The sequence below is a fragment of the Ornithorhynchus anatinus genome, chromosome 10, assembly GCF_004115215.2.
Source record: "Ornithorhynchus anatinus isolate Pmale09 chromosome 10, mOrnAna1.pri.v4, whole genome shotgun sequence".
Lineage (NCBI taxonomy): Eukaryota > Metazoa > Chordata > Mammalia > Monotremata > Ornithorhynchidae > Ornithorhynchus > Ornithorhynchus anatinus.
In genome coordinates, this window is record NC_041737.1 from 45,820,997 (window position 1) to 45,839,061 (window position 18,065).

At 50.3% G+C, this 18,065-nt stretch overlaps 1 protein-coding gene across 1 annotated transcript in view; it reads left to right on the forward strand.

Annotated features, from left to right (window-relative positions):
• SND1 (staphylococcal nuclease and tudor domain containing 1) overlaps positions 1-18,065 on the forward strand; it is a 382,537-nt gene that overhangs the window by 32,090 nt on the left and 332,382 nt on the right. Inside the window, exons 3-9 of the mRNA XM_029072845.2 lie at positions 1,659-1,779; positions 5,307-5,385; positions 8,658-8,818; positions 10,100-10,191; positions 10,757-10,915; positions 11,958-12,064; positions 14,683-14,773. Coding sequence (XP_028928678.1) covers positions 1,659-1,779; positions 5,307-5,385; positions 8,658-8,818; positions 10,100-10,191; positions 10,757-10,915; positions 11,958-12,064; positions 14,683-14,773 — 810 coding nt within the window. The remainder of the gene's footprint in view (positions 1-1,658; positions 1,780-5,306; positions 5,386-8,657; positions 8,819-10,099; positions 10,192-10,756; positions 10,916-11,957; positions 12,065-14,682; positions 14,774-18,065) is intronic.

Below are 18,065 nucleotides of genomic sequence, written 5' to 3' on the forward strand. Positions count from 1 at the left end.
AACCTTGGAGCTAGGCACAGGAAATTTACCAGCTTAGTGTTCCCTCTGACAGTAAGTGAGCATTGTTTTCTGCTTTCTGACATAAATCCACACAGGCCTCAGGCAAATGACTTGAGGAAAGGATATGAATATTTGAGGAAAGGCAATTATATTCATTCTGTTATACTTTCCCAAACACCTACTATAGTATTCTGCACACAGAAGGTGCTCAATCCATTTTTTGGACTAAGTGGTCCTATCAGCCCTCAGGGAGATGGGGATTTGATGGTTATTTTGATTTTGTAACTTCCATCAGCATGGCCCCATATTTTTACAGAGGCACAGTGCAGGACAATGCCCTGTTGAAGGTAATTCAGAAACTTCCAGAGCTAAAACAGAGTTTTTGATTCTCTCACTTATGGAATGGGAGAGAAGTGATTTGGAAGATTCCATAAAGGTGTGTATGAGGTCTCTCTTGTCTCTCCGACTGTCTTATAGCTTAATGTCACTCCTTTGAGGCTTTGGTTTGGGACCACAGTCTTTTTCTGAGTGAAGATTCCTATTAATTGGCTCTTCTGCTGAGATCACTTCCCGCCCCGGCCTCCCCCATTTTTTTTTCCTTTGACATTTGTTAAGCGATTACTATGGGCCAAGCACTGTACTAAGCACTCTAGTCGTAAATACAAGCTAATCAGGTAAGCCACAGCCTTAATCCCCATTTTACAGATGAGGTAACAGAGGCACGGAGAAGCAGCGTGGCTCAGTGGAAGGAGCACGGGCTTTGGAGTCAGAGGTCATGGGTTCGAATCCCAGCTCTGCCACTTGTCAGCTGTGTGACTGTGGGCAAGTCACTTAACTTCTCTTTACCTCAGTTACCTCATCTGTAAAATAGGGATTAAGACTGTGAGCCCCACGTGGGACAACCCGATTCCCCTGTGTCTACCGCAGTGCTTAGAACAGTGCTCTGCATATAGTAAGCGCCTAACAAATACCAACATCATTATTATTATCATTATTATTGACTTGCCTAAGGTCACACAGTAGATAAGTGGCAGACCCTCAGTTAGGACCCAAATCCTTCTGACTCTCAGGTCCATGATCTGTCTGTCCACTAGGCCACCTGCTTCCCCCTTTCTTGGAGCCTGGACACCTGATTTAGCGACAGCAGGGCTTTCTGCATGACCCTGTGCTCCTGTGTTCCCAGGATGAATTATAACAGGGCTCCCCAGATAGATGGTACAAAACAAGGCATTAAGGGTAGTGACCCTGTCTTTCATTTCTGTCTTATGATTCTAAGTGTCTGAGATTGTTCATTCATTAGTATTTATTGAGCACTTACTATGTGCAGAGCACCCTACTAAGTGCTTGGAAGGTATAGTTCGGCAACAGATAGTGACAATCCCTGCCCAATTGTGCTCTGGATACAGAGCTGAATAAAATGGGTTGATGATTTGAATCTGACTTGGCCCTTGAACGTGTGAGAACTTCCACCCCCCGCCAAACGTCCTCTGCAGGAGTCTCTGCGAGTCTCTCGGCTTCCCCCTCCCTCGCCTGCAGGTCCCACGGTTTGGCATCCAAGGGCTATCAATGACAGTGGCTGGGTTAAACCAGAATTTTGGGAGCTGCATGTTGCTGGGAAATGGGACTGTCTCACTTAGGGCAACTGTTTGTTTTTTTAGCCCTGGGGGTTTCCAGCTCGTGAGTTCCTGAGAAAGAAGCTGATTGGGAAGGAAGTCTGTTTCACGATAGAATATAAGACGCCCCAGGGACGCGAGTACGGCATGGTCTATCTTGGGAAAGGTGAGTTGGAGTACGGTGTGGGAGGGACATTTCTCCTTGAGATTCGTGTTCTCGCTGAACCTGTCACGGAACCACCAGCTTTGGGGACTTAGGCAGCAGCGATTTGTACACTTGCCTATATTCCCCCTGTGGTTATGAATGTTAGAGAAGATGTGGAGCAGTGAGAAACTGTACTGGGTGGCATGGAGCTTCTCTAGGTGCAGAGGAGCCCTCAGCACCCAGGTACCCAGCGTACCGATCGTGGAATCCCCCGACCCATGTTGGTATGGCTAACTCATCTGTGTACGTAAGTGTTTCTGGCTTACATTCAGGCCTCTGGCTCATGGAACATCTCAGTTTTAAACTTCCAGGCTGCAATGGGCCGCAGTGCTTGCTAATTGAGTTTTCCATAGATTTCCGCTGTATCCTCTGCTGTCCTTATCCATCTTTGTGACCTATCTTTTTCATATCTTGCTTTCCTAACCAGTCTAGGAAAGGAAGACTGATTAGAGCCTGTAGGCTGCCTGGGCATTGCTGAGGGCCCCAACAATGGCCAATGGGGCAAACTGACTGCTGGGTGGGTGGGAGATTGAGAGGTGGTGGTGGGGGCGGGGGTCCCCTGCTTCATTAGAATAGAGCATCTTGGGTTTACGTCCTTTTTCTTAATTTACCAGCAGGAGTCCTAAGGCGATAGGTAAGCTGACATTTGCTCAGCATCCTGAGACTTATGGATGGGAAGGGGCTCTTTGGATGAGGTAGACAATACTGCTGGCTGGTGAGAAGGATAGGTCCTGAGGTTCTCATTTAGTTTAGAACAACCCTATCAAACCCTTTTATCCTCTGACCGCTTCTAGCTCGTCCCTGAATCCACTCAGATCCCAATTCTGGCTGCCTCCCTCAGTCTGTTCTTTATATATTTCTGTTTGTCACCCACACCTCAAGTTCAGAGTAAGGTCTGATTTGAAGGGTGGGCTTTTGCAGGTACACAGGATTTTGTAAATAAAGAGGTTTAAACAAGAGGCAAGGTTGGGGGTTCTGAGTAGCAGTTATCTGGAAGCAGAGAGGAGTCACCTTAGTGGGGCTATAATTTCCATCCCTTTCCTCTTGCAAGGCTTCATTTTTCAGTAGGGCTGGCTCTTTACAGTTCAAATCCTATTTTACAAAGCATATCTCATCTCAAGATCTTGCAGTCTCAGAGGTGTAGGCTTCTAGCCCGTTAGCAGTGGGTGAGGGTTCAGGATGCCGGGAAGTGAAACAGACTTGTAGTGCTCCTCATCTCGCGCTGTGATTGATCATACTGTTCAGTCCCAGTGGTGGGATTGGAGCAGGAGAAGTAGGGGTTGAGGGCTGTGGCAGTTGACTCAGTCCTGAATGAAAAAGTTCACCTCTTGGGATAAGGTGGCCAAGCAGCTCTCTTGGATTTCCAGCTCTTCCCTCCCAAAGATCTGACAGATCTCACACACATCCTCATGAGAGAGAGGTAGGTGGTGGACCCCCTCTTTTAATAATAATAATAATAAATAATAATAATAATAGTATTTATTAAGCACTTACTAAGTGCCAAACATTGTTCTAAGCACTGGGGTAATAATAATGTTGGTATTTGTTAAGCGCTTACTATGTGCCGAGCACTGTTCTAAGCACTAGGGTAGACATAGGGGAATCAGGTTGTCCCACATGGGGCTCACAGTCTTAATCCCCATTTTACAGATGAGGGAACTGAGGCACAGAGAAGTTAAGTGACTTGCCCACAGTCACACAGCCCACAAGTGGCAGAGCTGGGATTCGAACTCATGAGCCCTGACTCCAAAGCCCGTGCTCTTTCCACTGAGCCACGCTGCTTCTCTAATAGAAGCATATAGGTAGATATAGGTAGATATAAGGTAATCAGGTTGGATACAATCCCTGTCCCACATGGGGCTCACAGTCTTAATCCTCATTTTACAGATGATGTAACTGAGGCACAGAGAAGTGCGGTGACTTGCCCAAAGTTACATAGCAGATATGTGGCAGAGTTGGGGTTAGAACCCAAATCCTTTGACCTCCGGGCCTGTGTTCTTTCCACTAGACAGTGTTGCTTCCCTACAGATAGAGACTCTGAAACACAGAGTGGCTAAGGAATTTGTGTGGGGTCACAGCAAGTGCGTGACATAGTGGGACTAGAACCCAGACATCTGGGTTCCCAACAGGGCCTTTCCCCATTATATCCAGGCAAGGGGGTGGACATACTGTGACTTGGAACTATGTGTGGCTTTTCAACTGCCCCACGGAGCATTTAAGTACGTAGGGCTGCAGTGCACAGTTCTAGAAGCCTGGACGCCAAGCAGAATGGAAGTAAAAGATGCCGTCCCATGCATCAAGAAGCATGCAGTCTAATGGGGGTGCCGTGGTGCTGGTGTGAACAGGTTTGGGATCTGCTATTACTGGTACCTGGGCCTGCAGAAACTGCTAGCCATCTGCATGTGAAAGGCTGACCCATCTGCCCCTCAGCCCTGGAGCTCCTGGGCCCTCCAGGAAAAGCGTAATGGACTCTTCAGATAATATGCCAGTGCCTTAAAATACCTCCTTAACTTCCTTTAAGTAGGGAGTTGGCTTAGAACTTATGGAGCGTGAGACTCAGCCGGGAGGAGAGTGCGCATATATGTATCATTGCTCCGCCGACCAGGAATATAAAATATTCTGAAAATAAATCTTTGCAGGACTTTGTTCTATGGTTACTGCCTATCTGCTAGAGTGCTGTGCTTCAGTTATCTAGGGCTTGTACTCTGCCATATTAAAGATTTTTATGCCCTGATTCCCATGTAGACGTCTTCTTTTATTGTCCCGCTGACAGGCTCAGATTTAAGGGACTATGTGGAGCCTAAAAGCTTTCCCGATAGCATGCTGCTGCAATTAATATTTCAAGTGCCACAGCAAAACCTGTTCGGGGTGAGAATTTGCATGCTTCACCCTGTTGTAGCTAGGCTCCTGCTGTTTTGCAGGTTTGGGAAGCCACCAGTTCCACCTCCCTGATTCCTCCTTCGGCTTCTATTTGAAAGCAGGAGGAAATTTAGCGGAAAGCCACTCTCCTGGGGCTGTAGTCCACAGTCCCCTGGTGCCTCTTCTCCCCTCTGATTGCCTGCAGACAGGGAGGGTAGTGAATTTATGAGCTTTGGTGGCAGAAACCGGGGACAGGTTGTGGAGAGGCTGGAATTCCTGGGGATACAGAACTGCCGGAATCTGCTGTCTGAGTCTCTGTGGGGAGCGGCTGTGTTCCTCCGAGCTGCTCCTGCCTGTGGTCTTTCTGAGAAATGGCTCTGTACCGGACCTGGGGGAACCAGGTACTAGGGAGTGGGTGCATGTCGGACTCCTGGCTCTTAAGAGATGTCTTTGTCCCCATGGGGATTTGAGGATCCCCAGGAGTGTGGGGGGATCGTCTGTCTCCATAGATCTTCGGAGAAGTAGTCCTCTGGGAAGACCCCAGGGTTGAATCCCAGTTGGGCTCTGTCGCTGATGCAAGCAGGTGAGGATCTTGTATTTGATTTGTCCTCTTCTTTTTCTTCTTCCAGATACCAGCGGGGAGAACATTGCTGAATCTCTTGTGGCAGAGGGGCTGGCCTCCCGGAGAGAAGGCATCAGAGCCAACAAGTATGGATTTGTTTCTCTCCTGATCTCTCTGGCTTAGGGTTGTTGGTCTGGGAGGGGCAACCCAATGGGGGTTCACAAGCTGAGGCTACACAGTGACTTTGTTGCCTCCGTTGCCTAGCCCTGGCTTCCCTTTGCTTGTTTCCTTTTCCTTCTGCTCCTTTCCCTTGTGGTCTTCTGGGTGTTGGAGGGAAGGGATGGAGCGGTAATGACCCAACTGGGAGGACTCCTTCAAAGGCTGGCACTGTCTCCCCATGGCCTGGTCTCATGCTGTCCCAAGGGTTCATGCTGGCCCCGGGATCGTGTTAAGATAGAAGTTCTAGCATCAGGGTACGAGGTGAAATTGGCAGCGAGGGAAACGAAAGGGTGAGTAGGTCTCCGATGGCGGTTTTTTGAAGGCTAGAGGAACACTTCGGCCTCAGCCGCTCCCATACGCCCCCTCTAGCTCCTCAAGAGAACGCACGTGGGCCTCCTGGAGAACAGACCCGTGTGGTCTCTGCCACGTCAGCCTGAGCCTCAGATCTCTGTGCTGATGCTTTCCATCATTTCCTTCCCATTGGGTCAGTAGTGGGCAGCAGAGCAGTTCTTTACCCCAAGAAGATGGGCCATGTGTTTGAAATGAGTGATAACATGCACCACATGTTATCGTGGTGCACTGCATGCGCCACACTCAGGCTCATTGATGAGGGGGATGAGGTTGCAGCTGGCTATGATTAGCATGCTGGCCTATGAGGCGTGAAATGCCAAATTGGTATTGTAGCAGCCCACGAGGATGCTGTTTAAATCATCACCCGTCACTAGGCGATTGTAGTTAGAGTTGCCGAGGAGGATGGGGCTAGACCTGCTCCGCATATGCTGCTTGACTGATGAGAGATTAGGCCGGCTTGTTCTGGCCTGGAATGCTCTCTGATCTGCCTCACCAGCTGACCCCGTGGAGGCTTAGAGAGGAGTGCTCACCCGGAATCTGTAAAACCCATAATTCCCTCATCCTGGGCCTGGATGCAGGCTGAGGCAGATGGGGTTCCCGGCTACACCAGTACACATTTAGATTTAGGAGGTGACTTTTGCAGTCGTGCCAAAGTTTTCCCAATGACGACCGCTGGGTGTTCATCTTTGTGGGCGCTTTCAGGTGTGCACAGCCCGCAGGCATGAAGAAGACTTAGAGAGGGCTGCTTACATCCCAGGACCACCAGCCGGGCAGGGTAAATAGTACCCTGCTTCACCAGTTGGAATCCCTCCCGCTCTTTTCCTCCCAGACCCCAGGGGCCCTCATCTGGGATTTTCACATGAGGTGTCTTCGTGGGGTTCAGCTTTCCTTATTGCTTTATAAACCGGCAGTCCCCGGCCACAAAGCTGTGCGAGGACACTTCCTGCCTTTTCTCCGTTGGATCATTAAATGTAGGTGTGGCCACCTTCTACCCCCAGTCGGAGAGAGGGCTCACCTACTTGGAAAGTCAAGCGCTTGCACGTGCCTTGGAGACAGGGAGGACGGGGTTGGGTCCGTGTCCTCAGGTGTTTGAATCTCCATTTTGTGCAACCTTCCTGCCTGGTGCTGGCTGTGCCTTCAAAGTACCATTACTCTTGGGGCGGAACTTTGAAATGGTCTCTCTCAGGCACAACCCCTGAGCCTAGGCACAGGTTAGGAGATCAGACTCTTTTCCGACTGCTGAGCAGGAAGACCCTGCTCTGAGCTAGTGAGCTGGTTTCTTTCTCTCTGGCTGGGCCCAGTGATACTTGGGAATTTCTCAGTGGGAAAAGTGTCTTTTCTCTCTTCTGAATTGTTCAGACTTTGGACTCATACAGTCTTTTGATTGGGAGATGCTTTGATAGGGAGAGCTGGGGAAAGGTGACCTCAGTTTCCACTTTTCTTCCCTATTTGTGTGCTCCCTGACCACGCTTTATTCTGCAGATTGATTCTGGTGGCGAGATTGGATGTCTCCGGTTTTTCCCACCTTACTCATAGGGTCCTTAAGAACTGGTCCGACCATGCTGATTCTGGTCTTTCATAAATGAAAAGGCATTCAGCCCATATCACTCCACTCTTCAATCTCCAAAGCTTGCACATCCACCTCCGCATTAAACAGAAACTCCTCGTCATCAGCTTTGAGGCACTTAGTCAGCTCTCTACTTTCTACCTATCCTTGCTGATTTCCTCCTGCAACCCAACCCGCACACTACGCTGCTCTTAACAGCAACGTACTCTATCTCGATCTCATCTATCCTGCCACTGACATCATGCCCCCATTCTTCCTTGGGCCTGGAACTCCCTCCTCCTCCTTATCAGACTGTCCACTACTCTCCCCTTATCTAAAATCACATCCCCTCTGAGGGGCTTTCCCAGACTAAGCTCTGTGTTTCTTCCATCCACCCTCCCCCCAGGTACTCCTTAAACACTGTGATACTCACCCCAGCCCACAATGCTTATGTAAATATTCTTATACTGTACTATTTCCCCAATCCCTAATCTGCCTTAATGTCTCCCCCCATAGACTCTAAGCTCTTCATGGTCAGGGATCGTCTCTACTGTCTGTGTTGTATTTTTCAAAGCACTTAGTATAGTGCTTTTGCACACAGTAAGTGCCCAATAAATACTGTTGACTGATGCAATAGAAACTCTTGATGAAGACTCCTACTGAGGGCCGTATACACTTCCCTGCAGTCCTCAAGACGTTGTCTCCAGTGTATCTTTAAAAATACTTCTGGATTTCAAACTGCCTCCCATTCATTCAGTCATATTTATTGAACGCTTACTGTGTGCAGAGTACTGTAGTAAGCTCTTGGAAAGTATAATTCGGCAACAGATAGACAATCTCTACCCAACATTGGGCTCCCAGTCTAGAAGGGGGAGACAGACAGCAAAGCAAGTAGACAGGCATCACTACCATCAAAATAGATAAATAGAACCATAGATAAATGCACATCATCTAAAATAAATAGAGCAATAAATATGTACAAATATATACAACTGCTGTGGGGAGGGGAAGCGGGTAGAGCAGAGGGAGGGCAGCCTGGAAGTTGGGAAATAAGTATGCTAGTGGGGATGGTCTTTCTGTCCTCCCTCCCTCCCTCCCTCCCTCCCTCCCTCCCTCCCTCCAGGAAGGGATCTTGGTTATACAGCAAGAGAATCTTGGTTAAACAGCACAATGTTGGCCAAGCGTGGTATGACGCTGGGGCCACCCCAGTGGCCATTGCCTTCCTAGGGACTGGGTGGTGGACCCCCTTTCTTTCTTGGCTGCCAAGTGACGCTTTTTTCTCACCCTCTCTCTGTGTTCCAGCCCCGAGCAGAACCGGCTGGCCGAGTGCGAGGATCAGGCCAAGGTGGCCAAGAAGGGGATGTGGAGCGAGGGGACTGGCTCTCATACCGTCCGGGACCTCAAGTATACCATCGAAAATCCCCGGCACTTTGTAGACTCGCAACACCAGAAGCCTGTTAATGGTGAGCCATCTAGTGGGGAGCGAGGAAAAAGTTATATGGGGTGACCATAGGTATATCTGCAGCTTGGAGTTTGGTTTCCACTCAGGAGTCGTTATTTACCCCCCCACCTCTCCATCCCTACCCCCACCCCCACATACACACACATACATGCACTTTGTCTGGAGAAAATGTTTAAGCTATGATAAGGAAGCTCAGAAATGTGGGACAATCCAAGTTGGTTGCTAAAGAATTTGAATTAACTTCATACCTAGGTGGTAAATATAAAATTCTGGTGCCGTTGTCGTCCCTGTAGGTTGAGGTACCAGTCTTCTTTCTTTCTTACTCACCCTGTTGGCAGACCTCTCCCCCACAAACCCCAATCCTCGGCTTTGTGTATATTCCAGCCAAGCATAGCACTTGCTGGGACTGAAAGTCCAAATGCAGTGGAAGATTGAGCAATTATCATAGCTCCTTGTAGGCAGCCCTCCTAGAATAATGAGTCCGAAGTGGGTGTTTTTGACCTGAATGATTTAGCTGGTTTATATAGAACAAATAATTGGGTAATTAATTGCTCACTTCTTTTCTTGATTAGACTATCCTGATGTAGCCCAAAGCATCTCTATTCATCTTTCCCACATCCTTTCATGTCTCTCCTTTTAGTTAGTTTCAGCTCAGTCTTCAAGCAATGGCATTGATTGAGTGCTTACTCTGTGCAGAGCGCTGTTCTAAGATCTTGGAAGAATATTGGAAGAACAGGATTAGCAGATACGTTCCCTGCCCGAAATGAGCTTATAGCCTAGAGGGGGAGTCAGACATTAATATGAATAAATAAGTAATTTATAATAATATAAAGATACGTACATACTCTTGTGTTGGCACTATGCTTGCTCAAGACAGGTCTTTGGCTGGGCCATAAACAAGGTTTAGTTAGTGACCTAGGAGGTGAGTTATCGGCCTGGTGCTGATCTCATCTCCATTCTTGGACCGGGTGGTTCATGCAGGGAGAGTTTTGGATGCTTTCTCTGATGGGGTGCCCTGCCTGGGTGGTTAACCTGATCTAGGTGAGTTGTAACTTGGATCAGCTGGGGACTTGATTCCCTCCTAGGTAGTGATGTCTCTCTCCCTGCCTCCAGATGTAAGCTCATTGTGGGCAGGGAACGTGTCCGTGTATTATTACGTTGTACTCTCCCCAGCGGTCAATACAATGCCCTGCACACACTAAGCGCTCAATAAATACGATTGAATTTAATGAATACTCCTTTGAGGTTGAGGAAGACTTACCCCGTTCCTTCTGTTCCACAGCAATCATCGAGCACGTGCGAGACGGCAGCGTGGTCAGAGCCCTGCTCCTCCCAGAATACTACCTTGTCACAGTCATGCTCTCTGGGATAAAGGTCAGGTTGTGATTGGGCACTAGGGGGTGGGCAGGGAACTTTTATCTAGCCCAAATCCTTGCAGGAGTCTCCCAGTGTCAGACTCTGACCTCTTTCCTGTGGCCGTCCTCACCCGAGGAGCAGGCCTCCCAATCCAGCCTCAGAGATGTTGGTGTTGCACAGAGTTGGACTGGGGGCCATCAAACTCTTTCTCTTCATTTCCTTTGCCGCTCATTGGAGGGTGGGGAAATGTTTGCTGAGGAAGATGTGAATTTGAGGGGGATCGGGTTGGAGTTTCTGGGGTCTGCCCGCTGGTGCTCATTAAACCGCAAACTGCCTGGGCCTGGCAGAGCTGGGACAGGCACTGACTGGTGAAGAGCCACTTTTGTTCTCACTTCCCCCATCGCTTGTTGATGGAGCCCTGGTATTTGAGTGGCAGAAATGGGCTGGAGGACCCATCTGGAGTAGCCTCTGAGCCAGCTGGGCTCTGTCCAGTACGCCGGGCCTCTAGAAGCCTTTCTGCTCCAGGGCCTCAGGCCCCGAGGAGTGCCCCCATCCACCTGACCGGTCGGTGCTTCCTCTGCAGTGCCCAACTTTTAAGCGAGAGGCAGATGGCACAGAGACACCTGAGGCATTTGCAGCTGAAGCCAAGTTCTTCACTGAATCCCGCCTCCTGCAGAGAGATGTGCAGATCATCCTGGAGAGCTGTCATAACCAAAATGTCCTGGGCACCATCCTTCATCCGGTAAGGGCTCCTGTGCCGTTTGGGGTAGAGAAGGGGCTAAGAAGCGGTGGAGGAGAGGAGGGCCTCTGGTTGCCCTTCATCCACATGGTGGATTCTTTTTCAGTGAAGCTGGTCTGGGATATCTGAGGAGTCAATTATTTAGGTAGTAATGAGGGATCCTGAGGTGGAATGCCGTCCTCGAAGTAGGGAGGCAGTGGAGAGTCAGGAAGAGGGTTACTTGTAATGACTTCCATAGGGGGCAATTGTTGGTCTCTGGAAGATGAGCTAGAGAAATGGCAAATCCCACTCTTCTTGTCGGGGGAGTGTTAGGGTGCTCACTCTAGGATTCTCCCATCTGGAAAGGCCCTTGAACTGATTTACAGGGCTTTAGGCTGCTGGAAAAATGGGACTCTTCCTTAGTTGACATGGAGAACAGCTAGTTTTCATTCATCTCTCGCCCACACACAGTCCGTGGCTGTAACGGGTAGGTTGCTTGGTTGATTAAACGACAACATAAAAACAACAAAACCCCCAAAATGTAAAAAGGCCAACAGAGCGAGGTGTCTCCTTAAAAACTGCAGGACTTTCAGGCCTTCAAAAGATGGGTAGGTGTAGGTGGTTTTTCCTTTTCTTTGTCCATAACTGAGTCCAGTTCTGGAATATGCCAGGTTTGTTTCAAGAGTCTTGAGTGACAGATCATGCCTGGGGATGCTGGCAGATTTGCTCTCACTCATTCTTACCACTGGGAACTGCCTCAAGGTTAACATAGTTGGCAGTGGAGGGGATCAGACTTGAGGGAGGAGGTGAGACGGGTGGATGGCGAAGTCAGTGTGTATTATCCGGGCAGACTTGCTGCCACTATGATTCCTGGAGTGAGCTCAGAGTGGGAACAGTATCCCGCACGATCCATCTTGAGTTTATGTTGAGAACTGAGGAAAAGCTGCCTGACCTTGTACTTAATGAGGGACTTGGCGGTGAAAAATTCAGTCAGCAAAAACACCCTCACCCTGTAACTGGATCTTCGACCTGCCTCATCTCTCTGACTTGCCCTCTTTTCTTCTAGAATGGGAACATCACAGAGCTTTTGTTGAAAGAAGGTTTTGCCCGCTGCGTGGATTGGTCCATTGCCGTGTACACACGAGGAGCGGAAAAGCTGAGGGCCGCCGAGAGGTAACCCAGGCCTACTAGTGCCTGGCTGAGTGTGATCAAATGCCGTTGGGAGCTGGAAGGAGGGAGCGAGATCATCTGTTCCATCCTTTAGCTTGGAGAAGAGCATCGTGCTTCGCGCAGGCATTCACCATCATTGTAAAAACAATTCCAGACACATTCCGTTATTGATGGGTTGGGCAAAGTCTTTAACTGTCGACCACTGGGGCCTGACTGTGCTCATCTGAATGGCAGAGGGCTGTATTATCATGAACAAACTGCACAAGAGAGTCTTTCCAGGATATTTACGCTTGTGTCCGCAGCAGCATCTTCCCACTGAAAGCCAACTTTAAGACTGTTAGGCTGCTCCCGCCAGAATGTTGGCCCTCTTGTAAAGATCCGGTGAAGAGGGTGGAGGGGGCAAAGCACGTGTGGAAGGGGGTGTTTTTGGATGCTTATTGTTAGGAAGATTCCTTTGATCAGAATTCCCAGGTTTGAATTGTTTGACTCAGGACTGAACTGTTCTGACTCAGGACTGAACCGTTCAAGTGCTGAACCTGGCCCCAGAGCTCATTTCCCCCCACCCCCTGCCCCACCAACTCCCCCCCCTGTAATCATGACAGGACTCTGCTTTTTTGGGATTCTGAGTTGTGACTTTTGAGGATGATCAGGTGCCCGGGGTCTCTTGGAAATCTGATTTCGGCACCTAGTGGTAAGCTAGATGGGATTGGAACTGGATGTTGGGGGCCATCGAGGGATGTTGATCTTAGGGAGAAGCCTGCAGCTTGGCTTCTGGGTCTTGTGCTTTACTCACTGGAGCACTTATCCATAGTAGACAATTATTTTTTTCTTCCACTATTCTCTGAAGGAATAAATGCCTCCACTCCTTTGAGGTTGAATGTTTTCCCTCATTCCCTCAAGCCATGATGCTGACCCCTTTTGGGATGCCTCTTAGACTTGCAGCTCAGAGCCCTATTATTTCAAAGTAAATCTTTGAATTTGCAGTGTTTTATTTTTTGAAAGTCCTTTCACGTACAGTGTGGTCTCATTTTACCCTCCCTCATTTTACCTGTGAGGTAGGGAGAGTCAAGTATTATATTCTCATTTTACGGATGAAGAAACTGAAGTACAGAACAGTTAAGTGACTTACTTGAGGTTGCACTGCAAGCCATTGCAGAGGTGGGACTATTACCTTGGGCTCCTGGCTTCTATGATATGCTCTTCACACTAGGTTATACTGCAGTTTGAAGGAAACTTATTGGTTCTTATGGGCAGCTGGAGGGAATCTGACCAGGCATCCTATTTCATGTTCCCTCTGATCCTTTCCCTTGGAATGTAACAGCCCTCTATCCAGGTTCATTAGCCACAAGCCTGCTTCTATGAGTTCTGGAGGGTTTTCTAACATCTTGGGATGGGAGTCCTGGATCGGTTGGCCTGAATCAGTCAATCATTTGAGTTCTTACTGTATGCAGAGTACTGTACTAAGCGCTTGGGAGGGTACAGTGTAGCAGTTGGTGAGAACATTGAGCCCACAACAAGCTTACAGTCTAGAGGAGAATACAGACTATTAAATGAATGAATTATGGGTATGTACATATGTGTCATGGGGCTGCGGGAGGGGTGAATAAAGGGTGAAAATGGAAGGGCAAGGGTGACGCAGAAAGGTGTGGTAGAGGAAGAAATGAAGACTTAGCTGGGGAAGGTCCCTTGAAAGAGATGGTCTCTTAATAAGTAGCCTTTGAAGGTGGGGAGACTGATCATCTGTTAGATATGAAGAGGGAGGGCGTTGCTGGCCAGAGGAAGGATATGAGCGAGGGGTCGGCCATGAGATGGGGGGAATGAGGTACAGTGAGTAAGTTGGCATTAGAGGAGCAAAGTGTGCGGGCTGGGTTGTAGTAGGAAATCATGGAAGTAAGGTAGGAGGGGACAAGGTGTTTGAGTGTTTTAAAGCCTATGGTAAGGAGTTTTTGTTAGATGCAGAGGTGATCCTGTCTCCAGAGTCTTTGGGATCAGAGTTAAGATTTGGGTGGGGTGGGATAGGGTTGGCTGCTGCTGACGGGAGCAGAGCATCCTTAAGGGAATCCCCTCGTCGGACTGGTCCCATCGCCAACTCAAGGATTTAGATTGGAACTAGATGAGGCAGTTTGCTTGCTGTATTCAAATTCCTGGCTCTCAGTAGAGACCCATGGCTCTGCCCCAAAGCCTGGGCAGCTGCAAGACTCAGGTGTGAGGCTGGGCTGTAAGGGCTGAGAAGCCCGCTAGCTCTACGACTGGAACCTGGCCATGCCCTGCCCTGTTCCAGGCTTGGGAAACTGAGACCTCGAGCAGACCAAATCGATGGAACTCAGCTCGGACTGGGCAGTGGTTTCGATGGCCTGGAGCAGGACCACCGCCGGGAGTAGGCATTGGTATTTATAGTGAAAAGAGTTAAGGCCTGTCTCCATATCTTCGTAGTGTTTCTCTCTTCCTGCCAGTTGGCCTGACTTTCCCAAAAGATGGCCCTCCCAGAACCCTAGCCCATATGGCAGGGATGGCGGGGAGGAGGTTGGACTGGCTGGTCACCGGAGAGGGTGGCAAGGCTGCGGGAGAGCGTATTCAGTACGCCTTGCCTGGATGGTGAAGGATCTTTTCTCTCTGGCCAGGTTCGCCAAGGAGCGCAAGCTGAGAATCTGGAGGGACTACGTGGCCCCTACGGCCAATCTGGATCAGAAGGACAAGCAGTTTGTAGCCAAGGTGAGTCAGCAGCCGCCTCGGACCGGCCGGTTGCAACCCGTGGGCATTGCAGGGTGTGTCCGTCCAGAAGAGCTCTGGCTTCCGATTGCCGTCCAGGGGCTGCCTACCGCGCCTCGGTGCTTGGCGGAGAACTGGCGGCCTGCCTTACTCCTGCTGGAGCGGATTGCAGTCGACTGTAGCTCCCCACCGAGCGGACCGTGTGCGTTGCTCGAGGTGCCAGGAACCGACTGGGGGCGGCTGCATTGAGAGCATCACCAAGAGAGCAGCTCTCTCTCTCAGAGGGCTTTGGGGAGATTGGGAAAAGGGCTGCCTTCTCCCCCAGGGATTTCCTCTGTCCGGAGGTCTTGGAGGTTCCCGCCGGGATCACTTTGGCCCCAGCAGTTCTGATCTCTGCTTGAGAGATGTCACTGCCCTACCTGTCACCTCCAATGGCGTGGGCCCTCGGGATGGGCCCGAGAAGGGACGGGCCTTATCCACGGACCCACCGGGAAAGGGCTTACACCTTGTGCTTCCGTGAAAAGATTTCCTCTTCAGAAACCCTTTGCACTATAAGTGCTCGGCTCTCCCTAGGGACACCTGAATGATGCTGTAGTCTTTTCTCTCAGTTGTGTGATTTAACGCCTTATGGGAAGTGTCAGAAGCGGAAGAATATGGGGTAGGAGGGGAGGTGATAGGGGGCCTCTTGACGTCTTTAAGTAGGTTGCACCTGGACTTGCCAGCGGAAGACAAGACTGTAGGCTGCCTAGTGCTTCCCCCTATTCGGATGGCCTTACTGCATACTCCCTCTGAGAAGTCTGGGTCTACCTAGGGATCTTAATTCCTCATTTAGCGTCAGTGCTGTCCTGCAGAGTAACTCTCTGTGTCCGCAGGCCCGCATTTTCCTAGATGGCAAGGGAACCACTAGGTGGCACTGTCCACTTGGGAAAGGCCAAAGCGACGTGCCTTCCGAAGGGTGGATTTTAAGCAAAGCCCCTGAGGAATGGGTGGGAATTCCCCTTCAACTCTGTGCCCTCTTTGACCAGGGAAGTGGGCCCGAGACTCCTAGTTGTCGTCTTTCCCGGCAAGCCGCTGGGCTATGAGATCGGGTAATCCCTCACCCTCCCGATCCCCCAACCCTTGTCGTGGCCGGACCTGCCCTCCAGTCAGCCCGTAGGCAAGAGTGGTCGGCTGCCTTCCGAATGCGTCCACGTAGTAACTGAGAAGAGAAGCGACCCAGCTCTGAAAGCTGCTTACCGTGCTCGATAGCTGGCATTCCGCACGATCTCATGGGTGCCCTGCAAGCTCAATCTCCCGTATTCCTCTTTCTTCTCTGGACTTAGATGTGGGGCGTTTGACCGTTTTCCACAGAAAGAGCGGGCACGAGAGTCCTCAGCTGTGGGAGCATCAGAGGCTGGGGCTGGGTCCTCTTTGTGTGTGGAGATAGGGGAGTGGGAGGAGAAGACACCCCTGGAAGAAAGTCTCAGGCACATCCCAAGGACCAGAGGCCTGTGTTAATTAGGCCGGAGGCTGAAGCTTGGAAGGAGCAGAGCAGTGGGGAGCTGCATTTACTTCCAGTTCTGTCTTCACTAGTTTCTGTGCCTCTCCTCTTCTGGGCCCTCGACAAGGTGAAAACCTTATCCAGTCTGGCCGTGGTGAGTTTGTCACACTGAGCTCTTCTTGGACCTCCCAGAATGAGGGGAAGGTGCAACAGACTGAAATTTAAACTGATTATTGAAAGAATCTTTGAAACTAAGAGCACCAAGCACTGTGAGTTCTCTCCCCGCCCCCCCCCCCCCCCCCCAGTATAAATTATGAAATGTGGTTCCCCTGTTTGCAGTGGCTCAGGCAGAGTCCTGCAGAGACTGTTTTGTCTGGCACTGTGGTGTGCCAGTGAGGACTCCTGCAAGCTCCATAGCAGCAACACCAGCTTGAGATTCTCCTCAGAAACCTGGATTTAGATGTATGGGGCCCAGCCCCAGCAGAGCACACAAGTAGGGTGACTTGGGAACCTTTGATTTGCACCTTTTTTTGGGTGCATTTCCAAGAATTGGTGCAAATCTGGATGAGAGTCAGAGAATTTACCCCAGGATCCCGCACACCCCACTTCCAAGAGCTCTGAAAGTAGGTGAGTTGTGTTCTTTTTCATGCCTGAGGCAGGCACGTTGTTGGAACCTGCCTCTGGCAAGGGCCGGTCCTCGTAATTTGCTTAGGGGAAAGAAGCGCTGGGGAGAACTCTCCTGTCTCCCCAAGAAGACAGCGTGGCTCAGTGGAAAGAGCCTGGGCTTTGGAGTCAGAGGTCATGGGTTCGAATCCCGGCTCGGCCACTTGTCAGCTGTGTGACTTTGGGCAAGTCACTTCACTTCTCGGTGCCTCAGTTCCCTCATCTGTAAAATGGGGATTAAGACTGTGAGCCCCACGTGGGACAACCTGATTCCCCTGTGTCTACCCCAGCGCTTAGAACAGTGCTCGGCACATAGTAAGCGCTTAACAAATACCAACATTATTATTATTATTATTATTATTAAGTTAACGTGGAGTCACGTTCACTTCAGAATAATTAGCTGAACCTCTGCCTGAGACCTTGCCGCCTGTCGTGGACTGCCAGCTCTCCTGCCTGGCGTTTCTGCTGATGTGTGCCGTTCGGGGCCATATGCTGCCCAGGGCGTGTGGTTCAGCTCTCCTGCCCCCGCTTCTGCTGCTTCCCGCTGGTCCGGCAGATTTCACACACCTGACAAGTCATCTTGGTCACACAGGTGCATCCCCTCGTTGCCCTGCCTAGAGGAAAGGGCCAGCCTTCCCCTCCGCTAGTTGCAGTGGGTTTGAGCTTGCTGGTGGTTGGCGGGTCCGGATCTGTTGTTGGCTCGGAGCAGGTCAGGGACCTCCTGATTCAGAGGTGCAGCCTCCCTCTGAGGCAGTGGATCACAAGCGGGCTCTCGTTCCGGCTCTGCTCATCAGATCGCATTGCGTCTGGCTGCACCTCTGTTATGGGGGTTCCCAGCAGCAGGGCATCCTGGCGCCTGGAGAATCTGTGTTGCTCTGGGGATGGTTCTAATGCTAAAGACCTTTGCCATATCTCACAGCCCCCCAGCCCTTTGCGCTGCAGACTTTTCCAGGAGTTTCACTCAGCAATGCGAGAGTGATCTTAACGGCGGCAGCAGCAGCAGCAGCGGGCCTTAGCTTTTGTGAGGTGACTTTCACAGGGTGCCCTTTGGGCTGAAGAGTGGAATGGAAAGAAAATCACCAGGGCCAGCCCTGGAAGGAAGTGTTTTGATGAGAGGAATGAGCAGCAGATTGGGTAGTTAACCTTGAGAGC